The sequence below is a fragment of the Takifugu rubripes genome, chromosome 3 (assembly GCF_901000725.2).
Source record: "Takifugu rubripes chromosome 3, fTakRub1.2, whole genome shotgun sequence".
Taxonomy (NCBI): domain Eukaryota; kingdom Metazoa; phylum Chordata; class Actinopteri; order Tetraodontiformes; family Tetraodontidae; genus Takifugu; species Takifugu rubripes.
In genome coordinates this window covers 6383595-6410102 of record NC_042287.1, presented here as the reverse complement: position 1 = coordinate 6410102, position 26508 = coordinate 6383595, and the positions used below count along the sequence as shown (strand labels likewise).

General features: G+C 45.6%; 1 protein-coding gene across 4 annotated transcripts in view; it reads right to left on the bottom strand.

Annotated features, from left to right (window-relative positions):
• celsr3 (cadherin, EGF LAG seven-pass G-type receptor 3) overlaps nucleotides 1-24809 on the bottom strand; it is a 64390-nt gene extending 39581 nt beyond the window's left edge. For 3 of the 4 annotated variants that reach the window (XM_029833299.1, XM_029833302.1, XM_029833300.1), the window contains exons 1-3: nucleotides 18868-24808; nucleotides 6912-7255; nucleotides 5256-5544 (exon numbers count right to left, since the gene is read on the bottom strand). In XM_029833299.1, the coding sequence (XP_029689159.1) occupies nucleotides 5256-5544; nucleotides 6912-7255; nucleotides 18868-24391 (6157 nt within the window). In that variant the 5' untranslated portion in view covers nucleotides 24392-24808. Of the gene's footprint in view, nucleotides 1-5255; nucleotides 5545-6911; nucleotides 7256-18867 lie in introns of all 4 variants that reach the window. The other variant, XM_029833301.1, reaches the window with a different exon arrangement.
• Nucleotides 24810-26508: the final 1699 nt, after the last annotated feature.

The following is a 26508-nucleotide window of genomic DNA, read 5'->3' as shown; positions in this document are numbered from 1 at the left end:
ATACTGTATATATCCACACAGCTTGGCTCTTGGTGAAGTTAGGAAAAGTTCGGAAATATTGAGGGTTTGAGTACAAAAACAAAAGGGGTCGTTCATTAATGAAAGTCCCAGTATCAATCAATGAAACAGTGATGATGCTTAAAGACACGACAAGGTTTGACAATGCACCACCTCAGTTGGCTCCTTTCACTCTGCAGGACGAGCAGCAAAAACTCCTTAAGCTAAAGTATTCCGATCAAATGCTTTCAATTAATCATGACTGAAATTGTTTTGAGCAAGAATTTCAAGGGAAAGCTTAAAACATGAGACTTTAAACACCTTTCAGGGCACGTTGTGTTTGCATGCTAACAAACCTGTAGTCATGCATCACACATTCAAGGCAATTTAAGCCATTTATGCATAAATATATTTAAATTGACAAGAGCAATGTGTCACAGGAAGAGCGTTGGAGTAGCTTTAATTGAGAAATATTAACATTAATATTTTTTGGCAGTAAACAAACACAGTGGCCTGAGGATGCATTTATTTCTTAGCCTCATCCCATAAACATCGGTTTCCTCTCGCGCTGTTTAATGCATTTTCTTCATAAACTCCCCATGTCTCGCCCCCCTCCTGTGCATGTTTTTATGTAACTTGCAAGTTTGTAAATTATGTCCATTAGGCACGTTCATGACTGGGTTCCTTTTTTTTTTACCCTCAACAGCACCGCCAACCAACAAACCCACAATTTAAACATTGTCATTTTTCTGGCTGTTTAGTAATAACACACATGCACCCCGCACACAAGCATGCACGCACACACACACACACATGAAGGCAAACACATTCATTCCTTCTGCAACCTCAAATGTCACTGATGTCTATTACTATTAATCATCCTCTAAAACTCATATTTAACCACCCAGGTTTTATCTAACACCCCCAAATCCTTAAACCTACTCCTCATTTGAGGGTTCATATTCAACGTTTTTGTTCCCATTTATCACATTTTCAATGTGTCTTTTCACCAGCCATTCTCCTCCAACTTTATCTCTTCAGCAGTATAATAATGCCATTGTCTTATTTCCATGGAAAGGGGATAGGCTGGCGAAGGGGGGGGGGGGGGGGGGGGGGGGGGGGTCCTCTGACATTGTTCACTTCAATTCCTGCACACTGTCTTAATATCTCCAAATGGAATTTTCCTTTGTCTCAATTTTTATTCTCCAAATGTGCTTTAAGGGTTGTTGTCTCCAAAATTACATAATCTGTATTCATTTTTGCAGTTAAATGTCTGATTCTTCATCTTTTTATACGCTCCATAATAAAAGCCCATCATCTAAATCCATCTTAATTAGCTTTGCTATCCAGTGTGAATGTGGTCGTCTCATAAGTCAGAAATTCCGCATCTCTATTCCGAAGCCAGGCCTCCACACAGCACGCGCGCACGCCTCAATCACATCCAATACGTCAAAAGGGCAAAACAACGAATGGGTGGGGATCCATTCATATTTGGACCGGAAGCAGATGCAGATAATGCCGTGTCAGCGTTTCTTCTCCACTGCTAACTCAGATGTTCATTGTGAGGTTGGTGGTTTGATTAGTCCACTGGGGAATTACCTGAATTACCATCTAAAATCAATAGCTCAATAACTGCATCCTATTTGTATACTACCAGACACTGGGAATTTTCTTTTCTAAATTTTGGAACCATCCAATTCTATTTCTTGATTTCTTCTCCAGCTTTCCTTTCTCAAATATCTGCATCGCAAATCTCATCTGAAGTTTTGGGCTCTCCTCCCACTGCGATACCTTCCACTCCTCCAAACAACAGGACTAATTCTCTGATAAACTCACCTAATCTCAACTACAGGCTAACTGCCTTGGTGTGTGATCTACTGATGCGGATCCTTATATCGCATCTGAAACTAATCTAAATCCACCTCCCGCTTTTCTTTGCTGTGTCTGTGATTCTCGGTAACTTGAAATGATTTGGTTTGCACTGTCGCGCCCCTCTCCCTTTGCTATCTCTGCCACGGATCTCTCGGCTCTCGCCGGCGTAACGTGTATTCCTCCGTATCACTTCTGCGCTCTTTCCCTTTCTGGAAGAACAATCGGTTATCTTGGAGCGGTTGTTTTCATCTGTAAACTCAGAGGTAACGTGTATTTTACTATAAGGTTCACAAACTCAATACAAATCCAAACCCTTCATGTTTGTCTGTACTAAAGGCTCAAAAATAACCCTGGAATTTAAAAATTGTAGTTTAACCACGTAGCAACAGGGAAGATTTTTTTTGGTATATAATTAATTGATGGATTCAAAAGCGTATATATGATATACAGAACAAAGCTCCTTCTGAATCCTGTGCTAAACATTGGTAATGTATGCAAGTATAGACTATCCCACACATCAACTATGGGGAGGGATTATTAACTTGGGTGCTATTTTCAGATCATTTTCTTGATTTGTGCCAGTAACTGACCCATTCAGGTCTCAGTGGAGTTTAGAATTTGACAAGTGAACAATGAGAATGGTGCCTAAACCGTGTATGTGCAGTCTCTGATTGAAGCCTTACACTGATTGACAACTTTAAGCCTAATTATCCCTCTGGTCACATTTACACATGCACAGACATGAGGAACAAGAATTTTTACGGTAACGAATTCATCCTATAAATGTGGAAGAGGACTGAAGTGTGACCTCTCCTATTTAATGTGGAACTTGTGCCATTATTTAAGCACGCAAGTCCTGGGGGTCACTGCAATGTCCTTTAATATGGCACCGTCCTGGTTTCACCTGTGGCGTTAAACACTGACCTCTGCGAATTTCTTACATTTCAAATGCAAAATATGATCATTATAATGGCAAAGACAAAGTTGGTGTGGTGAGTACGGCAGAAAGGGAAAGGGGCTGTGGGAAAGATAAAATCTTTTTATTTCATACTAAATGAACACCATACGACCCCATCAGATGTAATAGTCTTCACACGCAACGCTATCATCTCGCCATGCATATTATTAGCCTTTATCTGCAGCAGGGTTCAATCTGCTGTAGAGAGCTCATCTAAACTCTTCTCACAGAGTCAGACTTGAATTATTTGAGGTCTAATATGGAGTTTAGAGAAAGGTCATTGAGGTTGCTCCAGTTGTTGACATCTAGGAAGTCTTTTCATCCGTCTGGTCCCATAATTGAACATAATCCCACTCTCTCAGCATCACACAGGTGACCTTGCAGGTCTCCTCTAGTGTCCATCATCTGTGTTATCACGTGTGTCAGTCCTGCCTGTGTACAGACCTATTTAATGGCTTAAGATTATTATTATGTTAAGAAATTTATTGTAAAATATGAATGTTCTGAATATAATGTAGTATATACCAGCCGGTGCTGCACATCAAATGTAGGAGGAATCACACACACACACACACACACACACACACATAAACACGTTCCAGGTTTATGGCTGTTCTCATTGTGTTTTCAGGGTACAGCGGTTCTAAGCCAGAAGGAGGCTGTAGCAGGGGGTCGGATAAATGCAGGTCAGGTAGGATAATTAAAGACAAACAAATGAGGGAGAGAGCGTTAACTTGCTGAGGAGATGTTTGGGGATTTCTGTGCATTGCAAAATCATTTCATCCCAGTTGATCCTTTCTCCTCCTCTTCCTCCCTACCCCCAGCCCCGGGCCATGTCAAGACATCTGACGCCTACACCGTGAAAGCGGAACACCCGGTCCAACGCCAATTCGTGTGATTTCCCACAGTCCACCCTTAACCCCTTATCCCCTCTTCTCAGATGTCTCTCATTCCATTTGCCCCGTAGCTGTGATTCTACCTTCTACCTCCTCCTTCTAGAACTCATCCGCCTCCCTCATCTGTGATAATGCTGTCACACACGTCTCATTTCCTTCATCGCTCACACCCTTACGTTTGCACTATTTGAACCATCTCACACAGTTTTCATTTCTTCTTCGGAGTTTCATCTAATCCCATCAATCCCGGCAAGCCTGCAGGTTCTTTGCATGTTGCCAGAGTGCTCCAGTGCAATCTACCGCATGGCGTCTATTCTGAGATAGATCCAAGATCCAAGATCCAAGAAATAAACGCCAACAGAGGAATCTGCTATCCATCTCTGAGCTTTAGACGGAACCTTTGCGCAGCTTCTTTTTAAACTTTGAGAGACTTTTTCCCCTTTTCCTCCTTCATGCTCCCTATTTCCGCCTTTGCCAGCTGTCTCCGATTGAATCTGTCTTTCCGTCTCTTTCTTGCTGTCATACGCCATTTTCTGCCTTTATTTTCCTCCCACTCGCTCTGTTTCTTCCTACCTTCAAGTTTCTCCTCTTCCTACTTCTATCGTTATCTCTGTCTGCCTCAGTGGGAGTTCAGAAAACGCTCCGTCTCTCTCATGTACGAAAAGTGTAGCTTCACTTCCCCTGCTCTGCTTTATGTCACTATAAAAGGCAACAAGAAGTAACACCCAGTCACACACACACACACACACAGTGATATCTATGGTATCTATACTCGCTAACATCCACCCAGCATCTTCAAAACCAATGCAGCACCACGTAGGGGCACAAAAAAGAGAAAACCAAATTAGTCCAGAGAATTGGGAAAGGTACAAAGGAATGAGAATGAACAAATTAGTGTGTGTGTGTGTGTGTGTGTGTGTGTGTGTGTGTGTGTGTGTGTGTGTATGTGTGTGTGTCTGTGTGTGTGAGAGACTAAACAACAGGTAGAGAGCTGAAGAGGAGGAATCTCTCCCGTGAGGCGACGAGCGTGAGTGTGGTTTCATGTTCTTCAACTCGACATGACAGATGAGTGAAAACCGAGCGGATCAAAAGAAAAGCCAGTCTGGGAGAACATGAACGACGGAACACAGTCAGGCTCGCTCTCCCCAACTGCAGCAACCCGCAGACGCAGCTCCTCCAAGTCTTTTTCTCAATGGCGCCATTTATCACGCCGTTGTCGTTTCCCATCAAATTTGTCATCAAGAATGATTGATCTGCAGGGGAGCGGAGGGTTCTCGGTTCAAGTCCTATTGAGGACAAAACATGGCAGGTGTTCTGGTAGCAGGGGAAGGTGCCAGAACACCAGCAGAACACTGCCGAGGTACCCTTGAGCAAGCTGCCAAACCCGGTGGTGCAAAAAGTCCTTACCAACCTTCATTGACTGATGCAGCTGAAGCTTGATACAAATGTGTTTTCTCGAGGTGTCCATGCTGACCATGCGGTAAAATAAAGCCCACATATAAATCACAGGTCACACTTCCATCTCTGCTCACCTGTGTAGTCTTCACGGCAGATACAGGTGAACCCTCCCTCTCTGGGAACGCACACGCCACCATTCAGACAGGGGTTGGAGTAGCACAGGTTGATCTCCGTCTCGCAGTAATCGCCCGTGAAGCCAACCGGGCAGCGGCAGCGAAGGCCCGCGATGGGGTGGATGGGACGGAACAAAATGGAGGGCGAGGAAATGAAAGGGGCGGAGCTGTTGAAGCGCAGCACCGAGACGCACTTCATGTAGTTCTTGCACGGCTCTCGGAGACACACGTTGTCATCGAATGGGAGAACCTGCAGGGATGGGAGAGAGCATAGGACGCAATGCAAAGATTGTCCTGAAAACACAAAAAACTAAAGATGATACAATAGGAGCTGAAAACAGCAAGGACATATAAGGAATCTTTTTTTAGTACCACAGCACTGACAAAATCAAAGCCAACATGGCAAAATTGCTTATTAATGGATTTTCAAGTTGATAAATTAATAATTACTTAAATCCTCCATTGTAAATTTAGATGTGTTAAGCTTTGTGTGATACGTCAAGATGCTCATCACCTTCAGACTCCTGCGTTTAGTTAGATTAGGTAGTAAATTATGTAAATTATGTAATGTTAATGTGAGAGACAAACATAGGAGCCCTAAAATACCAGTAACTGAAACGTGAAATATGTTCGTACAGCAACAGTTCTAGAACTAACATTTAACTAACGGAACGTTTCACATCATGGAACGCAGGTGCTGAACTCGGCACTACGCCACTCCCACTGGAACACACGTCACGCAGGTCCGTGCGTACCTGCCTCTACTCTAGCTACATTTACCATGAGTTATTGCCCATTTACGTGTCTTCCTATGCTTTACTTCCTCACCGCACCTCCAGCTGTTTCGCAAACTATAATATTGATGATTGATGTCAGAGCAGGTAGATAAAACAGAATTTCCGCCTTTTTCTGCTTTAACCACGCCCACTGGACATTTCTGACCAATCGCACACGGATTTAGATAATGTATATATGTCAGTGGGATAAAGCCGTCCGTGCGCGTGCTGTTGCTGTTAAGAACAGAAATCTCTGAGACTTTCTGCCACTGGCTTGTTTAATAAAACCATTTTTTTTTAAACCCTTTTCTAAATGTATTATTTAGCCGGAAAGGTCATGATATAAGGTGCCGATGCCGGATTATATCATCTTAAAAATATATTTAAGGTGTATATTTATCAACCGCAACATCTCTCAGGCTCTGCTATGCAACGAACGTGCGTGCTGTATCCAGGTGTGTATTGTTTTTAAGCATGAGCAGATTTACTGGCCATATCAGTGATCTGCTGCACAAAGGCATATGGCTGCACCACCGCAGCATCTGTTTTGTATCATTATCAGTTTACATGCAGCATGCTTCATTGACAGTGGGAGCAAAATGTGTCTTACTATATTTTAATCCCAGCTGCTGCATATATGAATATGTAAACATGTAACTGATTTTTTTTTTTCTTGGATCCAGTGCGTGTTGGTATGATGGGAGTTTAAGTGACATTTGTAAAACCAAAAAAGGTGATGTAAAATTCATGATGGACGGGATATAAATAATGTAGATTATCACATTCACAATGCTAAAAACATTTTTCTTTTGTTAGTTCCATTACGTAATTGAGAACTGACCTCCATCTGGGTCAGTGACGTCAGCCTCGGCCTGTTTAGGTACAGCTGCTCCTCCAGGGCCTCAGACGGGAAGAAATGCCCGCCCGGCAAAGCGGCAGAGAAGCTGACATTCAAGATCCTCCCCGGCGCTGCATCCAGGTCGGGCTGGATGTTGAAGATGAAAACATCTTCGACAGGCACTGAGAGCACCGCCGACACGCCCTCCAGGAAGTTGCCCAGCAGCGGGGACAGGAAATGCTCCTGGGACATGTTCTGGAGACGGACGGTGACACTGCTGCCCAGCATGTCCTCGGTGATGATGAGGACGCGGAGAATGCACTGGGCAGAAATGCTGTGGATTCCATCTGGAAAATAAAACAAAAGTAAAATCAGCGGAGGAACGGCCGTTAAAAACAGAAATTTAGCAGCAAAACAACAAACACAAGACAAGTTCGTTCTATGGCTGGCATGTCGGTAGCAAACACGCAGACGTGCAGGCCTTTACGAGGAGGCAATCTCTCAGAGAGTCCTCGAAAGATAACGCCGAAGCTCCCGGAATCATAAAAACAGAGTGACGGGGCAGCAAATACATGGGCAGAGGTGATCCGAAATTCAAGTGGCACGATGAAAAACTGAATGAGGAAAAGAAGGAATGTGACAGCGGCAGACGGAGGGTGACCGAGACTTAGGATGTGGACAAAATAAAGAGGCAACAGAGCGTGAAGGAGAGCAAAACCTGGCAAAAATATCAGAAGACAGAGGCAGCACCCCAGGACCAATGCTATGAAATAAACACAAATAGAGCACGATGGAAACTCAAGTTATGAGTGGTTTTTCCTTTTATTTAGCTGGCTGATGTAATAAATGAGGCGCTGAACTGATAAATCTGCTGGAAACTAGTTTGTAACTGGTTTGTAACTTCCTCCTAACAAAAACAACGGCTAGCCGGAAAACACTTGCCCTATCATTTCAGCTCGAAAAGACAGAATTAGGACAAAATCCCAAATCAAAGACAAAAAACCTAAAAAAAAAAACAATCAAAAAGTCAAAGAACAAAATCAACTTCATTTAGGTAAAGAATGTGGAGAAAGAGGGTGGATGTTTGGGAGGGCAGCTGGTTTGATCACACACACGCACACACACACACACACACTCTGCATCTAAAGCTTTATTCATGTATTCCTCTGATCATAGTGCAGCAGTAATTGATGCTGATCTGCTGCTGTCGTTAAAAGGCGACCTGGGCGTCACTGTTGGAAGCACAGTGTCACACTCATAAACCGTATTTAATAGAATTCTATCCACATTTGTGATAAATTCCATTCTAAATCCTCCAACGGGGCCAATCATGCTGAACACGTGCGCCGAAAATAACACACAGGCTTCTGGGGTGACAGCGACTATATAATACGTGCACATCTGTCACTATAAATAACAGGAAACGTATTTTCTTTGCAAGGCTGCTTTTCTGCTGTTCCTCTGGGTGTCCCATGAGAGACAGCAGTTCCCTATTTGTTAACTTTATAAATAATCACAGGTATTTGAGGTTGTTTTCTGTTCGCTGTGACAGTTTTTTCTTTCTCCGTGATGATCCTCAGATGCATTTTTGCCCACCGGCAGCCACTGAATTCACTCTAAGTGGTGCAATTATAACTCCTTATCCTTACCTTAGATTTAATAACATCATTATTTTTCTGGGACACCATCATAGATGTGAATCCCAGCTGTGTTAAAGATGATATATTTACTGTTTCATCTGAGCTAAACAGAAAATGAAATGAAATGAAAACCTGAGTTACTGTTAACGGAACAAGTTATTGGTACTTTTATTACGCTGAAATGGTAACAAATGATCATTGGATAAACAACAACAGCGGTGAAAATGTTTGCTGCTTACAGGAAATTCATGGAACAATAGAAGAGATGAATGCCATCTAATCAACTCCACCCAAGGGAAGCAAACTCTGAGAAAGAAATCTCCCCATTTAACTTCAAAACACTCTTATAGGGGGTCAGAAATCATAACAATTGTAGCAAATCAGAGCCCTGCGGGAGCCAGCAGGTCTTAACAAGTGTTAGCTGTTGAAATGAATGAAATTAATACATTTTCTCTCTTGATCTAAAAGGATTTTATTTGAAATAACATTTCCGATAAAAAAGACTTCTCAAGGATTCAGGATTGGAGCACACAGGAGAAGAATGAAGCATTTCCACACACTGGAAATCGATTATTTTGGATGTTTACAAATGTGAAGCCTTTACATCCCGTTACTGATTGGAATTCTAAATCTTGGGACACCTCATCTTCCTGGGTAGTGATTGGAATTCCTGTGGAAGCATGTGTAACACCTAAGACTGATCTTGTGACTTCCTAGTAGCCTGAAAGTCTTCACTGGTGCGTGGCCCTCTTCTTCTTGCCCCTTTTACTTTAGCGTGCATGGAAACAATAAAATATTCATACTATTCCAACTCAAAACCCCACAAATGGAGTGTTATTTTGGCATCTTTACCACAGCGGGAAAACAAAGCACTTTGTCCGATAACAAATAGAAGACGCTTTCACAGCTCCTGCGGGCTTCGCGCAAACAGTTTCCCCTTCCTGTGTCCACACTTCAAAAAGGGGGAGGAAAGCTGGAGGCTAGCGTGCATAAAGCCTCCTAGAATAAACATGGAGATCTGGAATCATTGCTCCCGCGGATGCGTGAACATCGGAGCACAGTAAGAGCGTCGGCCCGGCCTCCTATCAGCGCTGCAGCTCTAAGATGCTTTGTGGCATACGGAGTCCCCCGAGTTTCAAAGGGTTGAGGGAGTTCAGAGCTATCTCCCTGCACCAGGTAGCCTGACTAATAGCACTCATAGCTTTTTGAATGTCAAAGCACCCCCAAGCCCGCTTCCTGGAAATCCAGACGGAAATAGTCTGCAAAGTAGTCCACAATAGAGGTCTTACATGTGGAGCTGCAACCCTCCCAGAAACATGTTAAATAAAAACTTTTTTTTTCTTAATAGGCAGGAGGAGGAATATCATGAGTCCCAGGTTTAAGGTGCTTTCTTTCACTGGAGAACAGCCACAAAGGAAGAGGATGGTTGAAGCTCTGGCTCAAGGAAAGATCACATTTTCATCTATGTTTTGTACAAAAAGTCCTTTAAATTAGTCAAATAACCTTGAAAATAATTCAAAGGGCATTTACGGGAGTAATTTCCGAGTTAAAAATGTTGCAGACATGCGCGCAGAATTTGTCTTTCTCATTGTAGAAGATTAAAACAACCGCAATCGAATAAAGAGCGCATCATATGTGAAAATATCTCATTTCGTCTTCATTAATCAATTTTGACGGTGATGTTTGAGCTCACGATGCTGAGATTTGGAACTAGTACTCTCAACATACTGCTGCAGTATTATTTTACGGTGGGTCTGCCCAACAGTGCAGCTCACAATAATTCCAAAATGTACCAGTAATGTCATTAATGAAACGGGGATCAAGCCAAAGCCGCCTTCAGTTGTGTTTGGTCAAGGAGAAATTGGTGAACTCTAGAGTGTTTGTAACAGTTAATTCCCAGATTAATAAATGTTTTGGTCTTTTTTTTAGATGTTCCTTTAGTGGCTATAAAAAGGAATTTACAACTGTCATATTATCCAAGTTATTATTTTTCAGTTAGTACAAATTCCTTATAGCTTAAAACACAAGATGTTTTAAAGTGTCATTAGGATGCGACGCTTATTCACAGCGGGCGAGTCCTCAGCAGAAGGGCAGCCCGCTGTAAACAAGCTATAAAGGCACCTTATTAGTATTCAGTACTGACACTGGAGTCTTGAAGAGCCATTTTGGAAAAAAAAAGCGTACATAAATTAATTAGCGCATGAATTAGGAATGGTTATTCTCGTTACTTTAAGTGTGTTCTGAGCAGAAATTACATGACACTTATTCAGACCTGGACGTGTTTCCTGGTTGCACATGCCCCGGGTCAGGCCACGGCACTGGGCCGGGCTCTGCCCGCAGACGTAAAGATCTGGGATTAAAAGGGAAAGAAAATCCCAAAGGGAAGATATTACGACGAGCATGCAAAACCCTAAAACAGTCAAATTGGATTTGGCCTGCACAAAGCTGCCGCGCTCAAACACACAACACTCCGTCACGGTGCCCTCAGCCCATTCGCCCGCAGCCCCGTGCAGCAACAATCACATGGGTTTAAATCCCATTTCACAGAGTTGTCACGTCCTTTTGTCCGTCTCCCCTCTGCCTTCCGTCCTGGAAAAGTCCTTGTGAAACGGCTGAGCTGGTTGAATTCACTAAAAGCTGCATAACAACAGCCTGACTCCATGTTTCCAGATGAGTAATTTACTCAAAGGTTGGGGGAAATAAATAAATAGGACGGCGGCTGAAACCCCGTTTGAAGTTTTTAATCTGGCCCACAAAAGACCGTCTGATGTACAGTCACCTAAAAGTAATGAACTCCCCCCGAGAGAGAGCGAGAATATGAACAGCTACAGTGGGACGGGAATATGAAGCTGCACCAGAGAGAAAAGGAGGAAAGCGCAGCCTGGTTTTCCTGGGAATGTAGAGCAGCGGCTGGAGTGGATAAACTACGCTAATTCTGACAGGAGGAGGCAGTACGGGCAACGTAAAGCATGTCGCTGCAGCAGAAGGAATAAAAGGTTAACGCTGGGAACACAGCAGGACCCTGCACGTGTGCACGATAAACCAGGAAGACCCAACAACAGAAGTGCAGTTACGCCACAACATACCTGACAAATGTGTTTGAGCTTAGAGCTCAGAGTTTTTAAATAATGCCTATGAACAATACAACTAGATAATCTCCTGACACTTGTGAAAACACCTCAGTGTGAAGGTAAACATGACTTTGAGCATAACAGGATTATTTCTCCCAACTATGATGCTATTAGAAACCACAGCATTGATGCGTGTGACACGCACACACAAACTATAGACATCGGTTGGCTGTTTCTTTAAAGCTCTGCCCCTGAGCTCTCTTTACGTTTAGTGCAAAGTAGAAAAGAGAATAAATATGAAACACACAAACATGAACACACACATACAAACACAAAAACATGCTTTAGCCGCAAACAGATACTAGTCCTAATAGATCTAAACCATATAAACCAACTGTAACTTGTGCTGAACATTAAAAGCTCTCTCCTCTTTAAACCCCTTTCAAATTAAAACACACACACACACACACACACACACACCCTGTTTGTTGTACTTTTACACACATTCACAGTGTGACCTCTGTGACGTGTGAGCAGCTGTGCAGAGCAGCAGCCTCCATCCTCCATCTTGCATCTGTTGCTATCATCTGATTTTTTTCCCTAAAGTGCTCCATACGTAACAGAAAACAGGCGAAGGTCTTTATAATCCAGGCATCAACCAATCTTTTCTGCCAAAAATGCCTTAAGAGCTATCTGAGGTGAGACCCCGTTGTCCCTATTTGGGATAAATAAGTGTCCCTCAAAGCATGATGGGCGTGGGTTCTATTCAGCCTCTGGCCTTTCCTTGCACGTCCCCCCATGTCTGCTTCCATCGCAGAGTCCAAGCACATAAGTTAATAAAGTTCTGGGTTGTTTTTTTACACAAAAAAAGCAAAATGGAACAAAGCTGCCAGATCATCAAATAAACAGATGCTTTGGTCCTCAGGTGCTCTGCAGCTGACACACTGCCAGTGCATAGAGAGGCTTTTAAACCATCACACACACACACACACACACACACACACGCACACACATACACACACACACACACACACACACACACACGAGAATAAACAGTGTGTTTCATGAATATAAGCATTTCAGTGAGGAATGTTAACTAACTGTTACCAACAAACAGGAAATGTTGGGAATGGTGATATACAATGACGCCACGCTGGTTTCTGTGTACGAATCTTCTGATTGGAATGTTTTGGCCACTGTGCAGGTGAGTGTAAATGAATCAAACTCAAATTTCACGAGGGAAAAAGCAGGAGAGGAGCCTCGCTGTTTGGGTACCTGCATCAGTGGGGCTGCCTGCCGTGTCGGCGCCGCTCACAGGTTGCGGACGTATTTTGATTGAACACAGAACACGAGACTAAAATCAAAGCTTCCCTGTTTTCACTCCAGATCATCACAACGTTCAGCCTTCAGCGGATAAGGCGGGGAAAAACAACCTTTTGAAAGAATTAACTGTACATACCTCAATTCCTTTACCCCTGTTATTATTTGTGAAAGCTGAATCTCTGATCTCTCTGATCTAATGATTAATTCCGCCTGTTGAAACAGCACCGAGGCAGCTTATTGACAAACAAATTTCAGAGGAACTCATTTCAAACACCGATAACATCACAGCAAGTGGACAGTGTAGCAGAGAAGCTCGCAACCACAAAGATCTCGACGCAAAGATGGCTGCTGAATGGCTTGATAATTGAAACATCAACTACACTACATGGTTGGCTTGATGTGCACGTGCATGCGCATGCGACAGCATAGTCCAGTTCAGCCTTCTCATGCAACAGCACCATGAGAGTGACAATCCCCATCACGACTCTGGCAGAAGGCAGCAACACCAAACAGGTACCATTTGCGGTGGAAACGGCGGTTTCCAAAAAGCGAGAAGAGCCGCGGCGAGGACGGGAAGTTCTCTGCGGTGGGAACAGCGCCGCTCTTTCCTTGAACTTTTTTCCCAGCATATTCTAAAGTTGGCTTGTGCTAAAACTCCAAGTGTTGCCCCACTTGAACGCTTGATGCGAGCGTTCCCTGAGTGTTGCATTCATTATGCAGGCTGGTTCTGACACCACATCCAGCCTGCATAATGCAACACAGTTTTAATGTACAGCATGTTGTGTCGCCCTCCTTCAAACACGTGCTGCGGCAACTTTGGAGTACTAATTATCCGGTTTTAACCAGCAACTGGATTTTCTGTTTCACAAGTGTTTTAGCCAAACATGAACAAGGGTACAAAACATTAACTTGCAGTTATTTCGGGACATGGTCCGCAATCTTGGCGTCATTATATGCATTAAAGGGCGATTATTTAATGTTGGAAGAATTCCTCAAGTCTTCTTAGAAGGAATCCAGAGGACGGAGAAGGTGGGAGTTACACGTTACAGAAGCTGCGAATTCCCAAGTCCAACTGTGAATTTCTCAGCGGGGGCGCTCATTTGTTATGCTCTCAACTCCATAAAAAAGTTCTGCCAAAATATTCATTTATGGCAGCTCATGGTTCCCAAACTTATTAGGGGATATTAATGTGCATACTGACGCTGCATTTTTCACTGTTTCCCAGCAGCCGTCCTGTCACTCAAAGAGCACTGTTAGCGCGGAGAGGGAGACGTATGATTGGGTCAGGTGAGGATACATATAAAAATAGCAGGATGTCTGCAGCAAAGGAGGACAGACTCCAGATTCTGGACAAATACATGTCACCAGGCAAATACCCTCTGGTTCTCTTCTTTATACTCAATGCCTTAAAAGAATTCCCTGTTTCTATCTGAAAAACACAAAAAGACATCACTGAGAGTATTAAGTTAAAGTAAAGCCCTCAGACCATCACTTGAGTTGCCCACTTCACCATGTGATCCAGCAGTGTTACGTTCACGTTAAGTGGTACAACACTGCTAAGGGCTAATTTATTGCTTTCAGGATTATCTTAAATCAATGTTAAAAGCTGTTGCACCTACACTTGTCCCCAGACCAGTGTAATGGCTATAGGAGGATCGCCAGTCTTCCTAAAAAAAACAGATAAATCTCTCTCTTTGCTCCGCGGAGGAGTCCGTGTAACCTTGTCTGTGCTGCTTGAGCCATTTAGTTCCTGACGGGTGGTAAACGCGTCATGCTTCCAACTGACTGAAGATGTACAGAAGGAGTCTAATGGTATTTAATGGGCTGGTTCCTTTATAGTACAGTGTCTAGTGTGTTTGACCCGTATACTGCACACTGGGTATGTAGGTCATCATTGCTAAGAGGTAAAAGTTCATTCTAAGATGCTGGTCTGCAGAGCCCATTTAGTCCACTTTACTATTCTCTTTTTTAAGACCTCCTATCAATAAAGCCAACCCGGGGAGACCACGCGCCCTTTGGGCTTCCACAAGCCGGCAGAACTGGTTGGATTATTGGCGGATGCTGTTATTTGCTCTTGACAGACATTTCTCACTGAGTTTTCTGAAATGTTTGCTGATTTCTAGTTTGTTTAGTTCAGTTTTTAGTACAACGTAACATGAGATAGACCACTGAAAAACGAGATCTGTAACAAAAGCTACATTTATACCGTTGAACGTAAATCTGTGTGAAGATACATTTGATTTCCTCAGCATTCCTCACACACGTGCAAAGGGAGTTCGATGCCCATCTGTGTGTCGACTGGCGAGCTCAATAACACAACCATACGGGCTCAGCCGTGGAACAAATGAGACACGTGTAATAGGTAAATGCTCAATTGGTCGTGACTTGTGAATAAATATGTCATCATTAAATTATAAAGCTTTCAACAAAGCATTTAAATCTGTTGTATTTATGTCAGATACTACCATTGTTCTCACGTTACTGTAGCGATACACCTGATATTTAGAATCAGAGCCTTAATCTTATTGTTGTATTCCTGCGAACAGTTACAGAAGACTCAGCTGTTATATTATGTGATAATCGACAAATTCATTAAACAGTTTTGAATTTGATTTTCAATGGAGGGTTTGAACCATGGCCTTTAACCACTGACCCTAATTAACATGCACGTGTGTTTATTTTAACAAATGTTTTAATAAAATATATGCTCCCAGTGGACAGTGCATTCTCAGAATGACAGCCAACCCTGTTGGCCTGGAAAAGGGCCCATTAGCAAAAGCTTTGGAATATTTGGATTCATAATTTATGAACAAAAAGTCCCTCTAAACTACATGAATAAACAACAAGTTTTCTGATGAGAAACATGTCACATACATAGGTCAGAGTGGCATTTAGTCTTCCCCAGCACTTCTGCCCCAGCTGACCTTTGACCAGCATGATTGTTTTACATATTGATGATATTTCTGTCAAAAAATATGCTCTAACAATGGATTTTGCCTCCAAAACAAAGAATAACAAAAGCAAAATTGGAAGCTAAATACAAAGCTAACTGAACTGAGCAAGATGGAATTTAATAGAATCATTTATACAGATGAGTTCACTTCATCTATGATCCTGATGAATAATAAAATGTAAAACATAGCAAAGAAGAATCAAACCTGGAGCCAAACACAGGCTAATACAAAAATCCACTGGGGATGATTCAGCACACAAACCTCTGACTGATGCTAACAGGAATAGACAAATGATACGAGCATTAATATTTGCTGTCCTGAGCGGCCTGACAGTGGAACTGTTTGAGGATCAGGATCAGGCATCTGAGACTGATGCAGATAAATTACACCATTCTATTAATCTGATACAAAAGGCTAATTAAACAGAATCACCCTGAAACTCAACATTCAACCTCTGCCTGCAAAAAGCACAGATGTTGCTGCTGGCCACTGGAGCTGTTGCAGGGTTGCTTTGCTAAAGGGCACCTTGAGCTGATGTGTCAGGGGTGCCAAGCTGAAAAGATGTTTTGTTTTTTCCATGCCTGCCTTGCCAGGCTGACCCTACAGCTAGTTTCATGTGTGTGCGTGTGTGTGCGTGTGTGTGTGCGCGCGAGTGTGTGTGTGTGTGTGTGTGTGTGTGTGTGTGTGTGTGTGTGTGTGTGGAGCATTAATGCAGCTTTTAATCTGCAAATATGGGAATTACTCCACCAATATGGTGGAACCAAATGTCACAGGAGAGAGTGGAGATGTGGAAAAAGGCTGCGCGAGGGGAGGAAAGTGTGAGAGAACAAAGTACAGAGGATGGGGAAAGTAAAACAGTCGGAAGAGTCTCAGCACTCGCTGCCAAGCGTAGATATTATTCACTGCAAAGACGGGAATAAAGAGTGCAATCAATGCAGTCACCTGAGAGTTCAAGGAGAGAGAAAGACAGAGAGGGAGTGAGAGAGAGACACACACACACACACAGAGATTTGCATATATGAAGAACTTGCTGCACAATCATTGTTGAAACAAACACACTCCAAAATGAGATGTGCACATAAATAAATACACATCACATACAGAAAACACGCACGCGCACACAGTGAGAAGAAAGCAGAAAGGAAGGAGGAGCAAAGCTAAATAGAATGAGAGTTACCCCTGAGAGTTATGAGAGGATTACAGAAGGGAAGAGTTGAGCGACAGTGAGAAATCAGAGGAGACAAAAGGTGGGCACGGAGAGAGAGAGTGAATAGAGATGGGAAGACAAACTGATGTCATGAACGGCCGATACATCTTTTCACCCACTCATCCAGTTAAGGATGAGTGGAATAAAGGAATGAATGCAAAGGAGAGCGGAGGAATGGATGGCCGGAGATAACGTGCAGTTCACAATGAAAATGACAGCTTTGCTCCGAGCCTGACTCTGGCTGACTGTTGTTTCATTATAATCTCATAACTGTCATATCCTGGAGCTATGGAGAGAGAGAGGGAGGGAGAGAGACTAGGAGTGAGACTGGGAGAGAGAGAGAAAGAGAGAGAGAGAGAGAGTCCCTGGGAGAAATACAAAAATAAAAATATAGAGAGCTATGCACCTTGTGTGGTTTAACCAAACCACGTTGTAGAAACAGATGGAGACAAAGTTCAGTACATGCCTCTGCTCACTCTATAATTACAATATCTCTGCTTTTACTAGTTCCATCTTTCCCCCGATTAGGCCAGAAGACGGATGAGCTTCATTTGGCTGTATGTGAGACGTGCAAAGGTCACCTTCCACTAACTGGCATAGCTCGGATGAGGAAATCCTCTGGGTCCCACTGTAAAGTTCAGGGTACAACATGCAAAATGCACAATGGAATATTTACAGATGCTGCCTCTATTTTGTTTACATATTTGAACACTCACTCACTCACTCACTCACTCACTCACTCACTCACTCACTCACTCACTCACTCACTCACTCACTCACTCACTCACTCACTCACTCATCAGAAATGACACTATTGTTACAAATGAGGCAGGAATAAAAGCAGCATATATAGGGTAGCAGGTCACGCACGCTCCCAAGCCAGCACTCATCCATTAAAGCTTTCTGACAGAATACAACCACAGCGCTAGCCTTCAAAGAAACAATGCTGCTCTCATTTCTCTCATTATTTGGTTTCAAAAGCTTTTATCTCTGGAAGTAGCGAAAGAAGCAAAGCTTTTAGAAAGCTTTTATTGTTAAAGAAACACCAGAACATGCACGTGGACAAACCAGCCATTGGGATTTAGTAGCCATTTAAGACCAAATGTGATTTTCAGGATTGATTCTTGCTCAGTTTAATCATCCACTAGATCATAATAAAGCACGTTTAAGCATGCTTTTTAAAATAGATTATGGATTGGTAACCAAGCTATGGTCCAAACCAGACTCTCAAATTTACAATTGTGTTAATTGATGCTGATAAATTTCACTCAAATCTTTTTTTTGTTTTTGGCTTTTTATTGGTTTTTTAAGAAACATTTTTTGAGTGACATATTTGACTATCCTGGCAACATGCTGATTGGTAATTCTGCCTTTAAACACCACACTAAATCCATATTGGCCATGACACATGCTTACGCAGATTCTGACACTTGAGTGGCGTGACAGGCTTCAACAGTTTAATTACTCCTGATGCCTTTAAGTGAATCAACCCTGTGAAGCACCTCTGTCGCCCTCTCACAAACACACAATTGTCCCACAAGCGCTTTCATCCATACGTGGCTCCTGGGTCGGCTGTCTGAGGCAAAGGTATTTAGACTGATTTCTCCCTTGGGCAGTTCATGGAAGCAAATCTGTACATTACCTTCACTGTTACTAATGGCCCCATCACTCAGTCACACATAAATACCCCCAAACATACCCCCATACCCCAACAGCCCCTCCCTTCCATCATTTCCTCCTATCTTCCCCTTCACGGTCTCTTACCTGTGACTGTGATCAGCATGGGAGCCACCAGCGGCCGGTTGTTATCTAGTTTTCGGCTCAGTCGGATCTCTCCGCTGGTGTGATTCAGGAGCAGCAGGTGAAGCTCGTTCCCTCTGTCGATGGTGTAGTACAGCCTGTCCGACACGTCCGGATCGTGGGCGGGGATTCTGCCAATGACACCACTGGGAAAGCTGTTGGAGCGGTTGGACACAAAGTTGTTGAAGATGATTTGGAAGTCCTGAAGTGTGGGCCGGTTGTCGTTTTGATCCACCAGTTTGATCCGGACAGTAGCCCGGCTGACCAACGGCGCCGAGGTGGCCTGAACTACAATCACGTACTCGTTGCGCGTCTCATAGTCGAGATCAATGAGGGACGTAAGTTCGCCTGAAAAGATGTCCATCTGAAAAATTTCTGGAATGTTGCCTTCAACGATCTGGTACATGATCTGAGCATTGGCCCCCTCGTCTGGGTCAGTTGCCGTGATCTGGGCCACCACGGAGCCCACGGCGCTGTTTTCCTTCACTAGAACTTCAAAATCATCAGCGGGGAACACGGGCGCGTTGTCATTCACATCTAGAACCGTGACCTGGATGTGCACGGGGGTTCGCTGAGGAGGCACGCCTCGATCTACAGCATAGGCTGTTAGCTCGTAGAATGGAACGCTCTCACGGTCCAAGCGGCGGACTGTACGCAGAATGCCAGATGTAGGTTCAATGGTGAAGTCTCCATCACCGTCCTCGCCATTTTGGAAGGTGTACTGAACGCGACCGTTGGCGTGGGCATCGCGGTCAGTGGCTGAGATTTGGAGGACGCTGGTGTAGGGAGGGGCATCTTCGCTCACTGATCCTTGGTATCGGGGACTGAGGAACTGTGGCGCATTGTCGTTGACATCATTCACGTTCACCTCAACGTACGTTGTGTCTGACTTCTGCGGGATGCCGTTATCTTTAGCCGTTATGGCAAGAGTGTAGGTCATCTGGTCCTCATAGTCCAGCTCTGCCTGTAGCGTTATGGCCCCTGTGGCTGAATCAATGCGAAATTGTGGGATATTATCCTCAAGAAAGTATGTGATTCGAGCATTTTCCCCAACATCGTCATCTGTTGCACTGATCACAACAACCAGGCTTCCAGGTGGTGAGTCCTCATTCACACTGACAGAGTAGTGGGCACTCTGGAAAACAGGCCGATGGGTGTTGGCATCAGTGATGTTGATGTGCACCTGGCAGGTGTCGTGGAGAGTGCGGTCTGAGGCGGTGACCGTCAGAACGTAACGCCGTTCCTGCTTGTAGTCCAGCGGGAGGGCCAGGGAAAGAAGTCCGGCGCCGCCTGCTGTGCTGATGGCAAAGCGGTTTCTGGTGTTTCCGCCCGTGATCTGGTACGTCACTGCGCTGTTAACGTCGCGGTCCACAGCCGTGACAGTTGCGACACTGGTGCCTACGGCTGCATCCTCGTTCAGGCGAGAGTAGTACTCCTTCTGGAGAAACTCAGGGCGGTTGTCGTTGACATCCATCACCGTAATTGTAACACTTGCTGTCGCTGAAAGAGGTGGCATGCCATAGTCTCTGGCCTCCACGCCAAAGAAATAGTGCTCTACAGACTCACGATCAAGGGCGGACCGAACGGTGACCCAACCTGTTGCTGAATTGATAATAAATGGGGTGTCTGAACTGGTGCCAGTTAATCTGTACTCCAGTCGAGCGTTATCACCAGAATCTGTATCAATGGCCTGAATGTGGAGGATGGAACTACCAACTGGGGAACTTTCTAACACAGATGCCTGAAACGGCGTGGAGACAAAAATTGGCGGGTTGTCGTTGACGTCGGTGACCTGTACGCTGACAATCCCAGTGTTGTTTGACAGAGGGGGGCGGCCGTTGTCCTGTGCGCGAACACGTAACGTATACTCCCGCTCGGCTTCATAGTCCAGGGGGGCCACTACCTGGATCTCCCCAGTGACACTGTCAATAGAGAACTGTCCACGGCTGTTGCCGCTGATGATATTATAGTGAACGGCAGCGTTGCTATCCTTGTCACGGTCTGTGGCGCTCACGCGAAGGATCTCTGAGTGGGGTCGGACATTTTCCTTCACTGCCACCACATAGCGTTTTTCGCTGAACTGCGGCACGTTGTCGTTTTCGTCCAGAACAGTAATGAAAACTTTGACAGTGGCGGAGCGTGGCCCCGGTTCCTTCCCTTGGTCGCTGGCCTCCACCTGGAGAGTGTAATGCTCATTCAGCTCTCTGTCTACAACTCCTCGGGTGGTAATGAGTCCAGAGCGTGGGTCAATCTCAAAGGCCGCTCGTGCCACTGCAACCATGTCACCAATGAAGCGGTACCGGATATTGGCATTAGTTGGAGAGTCTGAGTCCGTAGCTCTCAACTGTAAGATTGGATAACCCTCCTCGACATTCTCCCTTATGGTCTCCCTGTACTCCGTCTGCTCGAATATAGGAGAATGGTCATTCCGGTCGGAAACTGTAATGGCCACCATCGTGGTGCCAGAAAGACGAGCGGAGCCATAATCAGTCGCTGTGACTCGAAAATAATGCAAATCCATGTGCTCTCGATCCAGAATCTGAGTAGTTGTAATTAGGCCAGTATCTTGGTGGATGTGAAAGTAATCAGATGAGCGGCTGTTCATCAGAGGTGCCATGGTGTAACGCACCCTGCCGGCATCCCCTGGATCTGGGTCCGAGGCAGACATGACAATAACAGAGGTACCGGGTGGTTGGTTTTCAGCTACCTGCACTTGGTAGTTATAGTGGGGGAAAAAGGGGTGTCTGTTGGCTGCACGCCGAGATCGAGACCACGCCATGAATTTCTGCTCCTCCCCTTCTCCCTGTGAGGCTTTATCATCTCCCACTATTATCAGTCTCTGCAGACTAGACTGTTCCATTGAACTGTGCCGATTCTCCTCCTCCTCTCTCTTATTCCCCTCCTCTGCCTCCTGTCCCTCCTCCCTACGGTCTGCCTTTTTTACTCTTTCTCCCCCCTGCTCTGTGCTGATGGAGCTGTTACTGCCCCTGTTCTCACCCATCCTTCTCTCTGCCTCTCCCTCATTTGCCCTTGCCCAGCTTGCCTTTGTTATTTCCCTTTTCCTCTTCCACTCCTCCTCCCCTTGCCCTTCTCCCCCAGGTTCTCTCCCTCCCGTCGGCCTCCCCTTTCTCTTGCCAACCCCCACCTGTAATACTCCACCCCCAACAGCAACACCAGCAGACCCCTCCAAGGCCGCTCTCACCCTCTCAGCATCCTTCTCCCTTTCTCCCTGGGGCCCCATCTGCTGCCTATCTGACTGTCTGACACCTCTGGGCACTAATGACACTTGCTTACCGGATTTTAATTGCATATGCGACTGCTCAGTGTCTTCACAGTCGGGGGAATTGCTGTGAGCACACCCCGCCTGTGCGCTCTCCCACGAGTCCCCCCGCTCTCTGTGACCGCGCCATGGCCGCTCCTCTGAATCCCTTTCATAGTATTGCTGCCTCACTTCCGCGTCTCCCTCATCTGCGTTGTTATTATTGCTGTTGCTATTGAATTTGTGCCACAGGAACGCGCGCTCGCCCTGTTCGGGAGCTGTCCGTCGTGCTGAAATCTCCGGCGCGTAAGGTGAACGCGTCAAGCGCGCAGAGTCATGGTACTGCCGCGCGGTCAGGTTCATTTCAGAGATAAATGAGGGGTCGGGTTCAGGAGCGTTTGGGTTCGCTGTGATCGCTGCATGGCGAGAGGGGACCGACACAGCACCGGGAATCTTAACGGGCGAGGCAAAGTCTGAGTCACCAGCAGAATCTCTCACGGACGTCGCGTTTACTTTTGCAGAAGTTAAACTGCGCGCTTCAGATACACCGAAGCTGTTTGCATAAAGTCCTCTCTGTGTTGCAGAGGGGTGAGTTAGCACCGAGCCGCGGTGGATGACGTCGCGAATCGCGCTTATGTTGGTCTGGTGGCCGCGTATTCCTGTGACGCCGCTCTGGGTGAATTGGAAAGGGGGATTCCTCTGAGTTATGCCTCCCTCCGGGACTATAAACTCTTCGGTATATCCATCCCAAACTTCTCTATCACCGTTTCCTTCCCGGGTTCGCCTGCTCTGCCCCGTGTTATGCTGAAGCGTATGATCGGGGAGCGTCGGTAAAGCCAAATAATTATCCAGATAATTGGATAATTCCATCTGCTTGTTGCTTTGACGCGAGCCTCCTCCGCTGATACGAATCCCCTCTCGCAGTTTATCCACACCCCTCCCCCCTTTCACATTTATGGCGTGATAATAATACCCTGTATTTCCATCGCTAATAGAAAGTGGACAACTAACAAGGTGCGCCGTGGTTCTGAGGTTAATCACTATCGGTGAGCTACATCTACGAGCTTCCCCTCTTGTTTGGCCATCTCCCACGCTTCTCTCCTCTCTCGCAGTACAGCCAATAGTGCAAGTATCATCACACTTGTCTTTGATTCTGGGATCAATATTTCTGTGCCTGTCAGAGTAATACCAATTACCAGCCCCCCTCAGCACGCGGGCAGTGACCTCATCAGCAGCCCAGGCCTGGTCGATGTTCTGGTAAACTAAAATTGCGGTGTCGTTCTCATTTGGCAAAGGACCGTGGAACACATTTGCTCTCAATTTGTCTTCGGGCGCTGTCGTGAAAAGCAAATTGAAATTTCGGATCCGTCTACGTGTTGAACTGTATTCAGAAATGACGCAACAAGCGCGACCAGCTGGCGAGTGGGTATGTGAGAAGTTAAACGCCGGGGATTGCACTGGTTTGCTGGAAATTTTCAGGGAGCCCCGTGTTGTAAAGAGCAGCCTTACATCACAAAACCTCTCCCACACCTCTCCCCCTATTCTCCTACTTCCGGGTGCCCCGCACAGACCTGAAGCACGCACAAAGGCTCTGGCGGCGCCACGTTTGCTGAGGTGTGGCCCCGGCGCCGGCCACCATTGCGCGCATGCTCTAGTCCTTTGTAGTGCCCGTTTCTTACCGTTTTGAACCGGCAAGGAAATGAAAGCGGGAGAAATAAGAGGAGAACCAACGCCTCTGTTCTCAATCTTCCATCTTTCCACTCCCTTTCGCGCACAGACGCCATCAGAGCTCGACCTGCTGCTCCTTATACCTTGTCGGGTAGGAGGAGGAAGAGGAGGAGGAGGTGGACAGTCTCCATCCCTCCACAACGTCCCGACTACTTCCAGACTGTCTTTGCGAGTCCCTCTCCTCGTATTCTGTTGACATCTTCCATGTGTACCTGTTCCGTGCACTCCCGAGCACCTCCCAGTCCGTATCCGCTCTATATTCCACCTGCTTGGGCGTAGATCCCAGTTGCCCCTCGGCGACTCCCCTGCATCTTCTCTCTGGTGCGGCTGTCGCTGCTCGTAGACTTTACCGGCGTCTCTGTAGCAGTGGCCGGTGGTCCCTCTGTGTGAATCCCCTCCTGTAGTCCCCGAGGTGAGGGCAAACAAAGGGCCGAGGAAGAGCAGGTGGAGCGCCAGAGACGAGAGCAGGAGCGGGGTGAAGCCCGGGAGCGGTGCAGCCATTTAGTCTCTTCCAATCTCTTGTCTCTCCCCTCCTTTCTCCCTCTTCCACCTCTGCCTATTCTCTGTCTCTCTCCTCGTCACTTCTGACCCTCCTTCACTCTCGTTAAGTGGCCAGTTCCAGGACCGCCGGCACCGCCCGACACCTTCCCCCTGGCTCCGCCGTCTCTCCGTCTGCCTGGAGAGTTGGCATCTACCCGCTGTGGTCCGTGGAGCTGGCGGTCTGAGCGTTAGGAGCGGCGCGGCGACAGCATCTCTCCACCCGGTCATTCATATCCAACATGGCTCACACACTCGCTCTGACTGACTGGCTGGCTGGCTCACACACCACTGCCTCCTGTGTGCGTATGTGTGTGTGTTTGTATGGCTGCAATGTGTGTGTACGCCCGAACAGCGGCGGACGCAGCACGTAGGGAGGCAGTGGGCTAGGCTACACGCACACACACACACACACACACACACGCACTCTTAGATTCCCCACCTCTCTTCTTGATCCACCCCTCCCCCTATTGCTGGCATCTCTCTCTCTCCGTCTCTCTCTCTCTCCCTCTCTCGCCATATACCCAAATGTACTAAAATGGGGGGAGAGAGCCCGTATAACACGGTCATCCCCACACCGTTTTGTCATTTTTACCCAGCAGGGTGATTGTTAACAGATGTAAGCTCAGCGAGGCATATTTCCGTTCGAGTCGGCTTAAGTAACGTGAGACGACGCAGCAATTCCAGGAAAGGAAATTCCTAGAAACTTCTTCAAAGACACACATTTCTAACACACTTTGTAAAAAAAAAAAGAAGAAGAACTTGACATTTAGGGAGTTTCTTCTTCAAGCATCACTCAGGATTTATTGAGTTTGTGATATCATCTTCACCATCATATCCCAGCACAGCGGTGTTACCCCGCAAGTGGGGGTGACGTAATCTCCCGGATACCGATGACTAATTCACGCACGTGTCCGCGTGATCCAATCTGTTCCTCCGACTTTACGGGGATACAGGATTCCCTTTCAAGGACCTTGAATTTACAGTGTGAATTGAATATTGCAATTATATGATTTAAGGGGTCCATTAAGGCACCTGTCCAGCTACCCAATCAAACGCCGGGTTACGCACGGTTGGCTAAATTGGAACGTTTAGATACTTGTTGGGGAAAAAAAACAAAATCATTGTTCAGATCAAGTAGCAATCGACAAACAAGCAATCACGGACTCCTCTAAGCTGTTCCAGTGCCGGTGTGGTGATGAATGTGGCGTCTGTTTAGGCTGAAATAGAAGAGTCCTGCCCTGATGGGAGGAGATGCACAAGGCGTGTCAGCACCGAGGGAAGCCGCAGAGCGAGAGCATCAGCGTGTGCGTGTGCGTGTACACGCACGCGCGCATTAATAGCTAGTCACCCTTCAGAATGATGCTGGTAATCCTTTACATTAGGGTGGGTCATACACCTTTAATTTAATCAAAGTGTTCGCTTAAATGTGTCACGCAGCGAACTCCGACGTCCTTTAGGTCAAGTCAAATGCGGATTATAGACCTCAAACGGATTTCAGCATTGAGATGTAAATTAACGTATATGATATAGAAGGTATTCAGATTGAATACCTTCAAAAAACGGTTTTTTTTTCTTTTAATGACGTAGTAGATTTTTATAGCCATCCCTGCTTTACAGTATCACTATCAATCTGTGTGTGTGTGTGTGTGTGTGTGTGTGTGTGAGAGAGAGAGAGAGCAAGAGAGAGAGAGTTAAAAACAGAAGCATAGAAAGATAGAAACCAAACCTGGGATTCACATTAAATTTATGAGCCAAAAAGCTCATTTCTTTCCAAACATTATTTTATTTCATTTATATTAACTTAATATTCATTTTATTTATTTGTTTGTTTTTAAAAGGCTTCCTATCTTTTCTTCAGGCTCTTGGTCTGTCACCAGTGTTTGCAGCCAAATTTCTGCCATCTCTCTGGCGTCCTCACAGGCCTCAGTCAGCCCGTGTGATCACTGTGGGATGTAGGTTATTGTGGCACAGGCGGCCGCGTTAACAGGATTTGGAACGGGTGCACGCCGTGGAAACACGTCTAGACGAGTGGTGACTGGGCGGCGTGTGCACCAGAGTGACAGGTATTACTCTGCTGA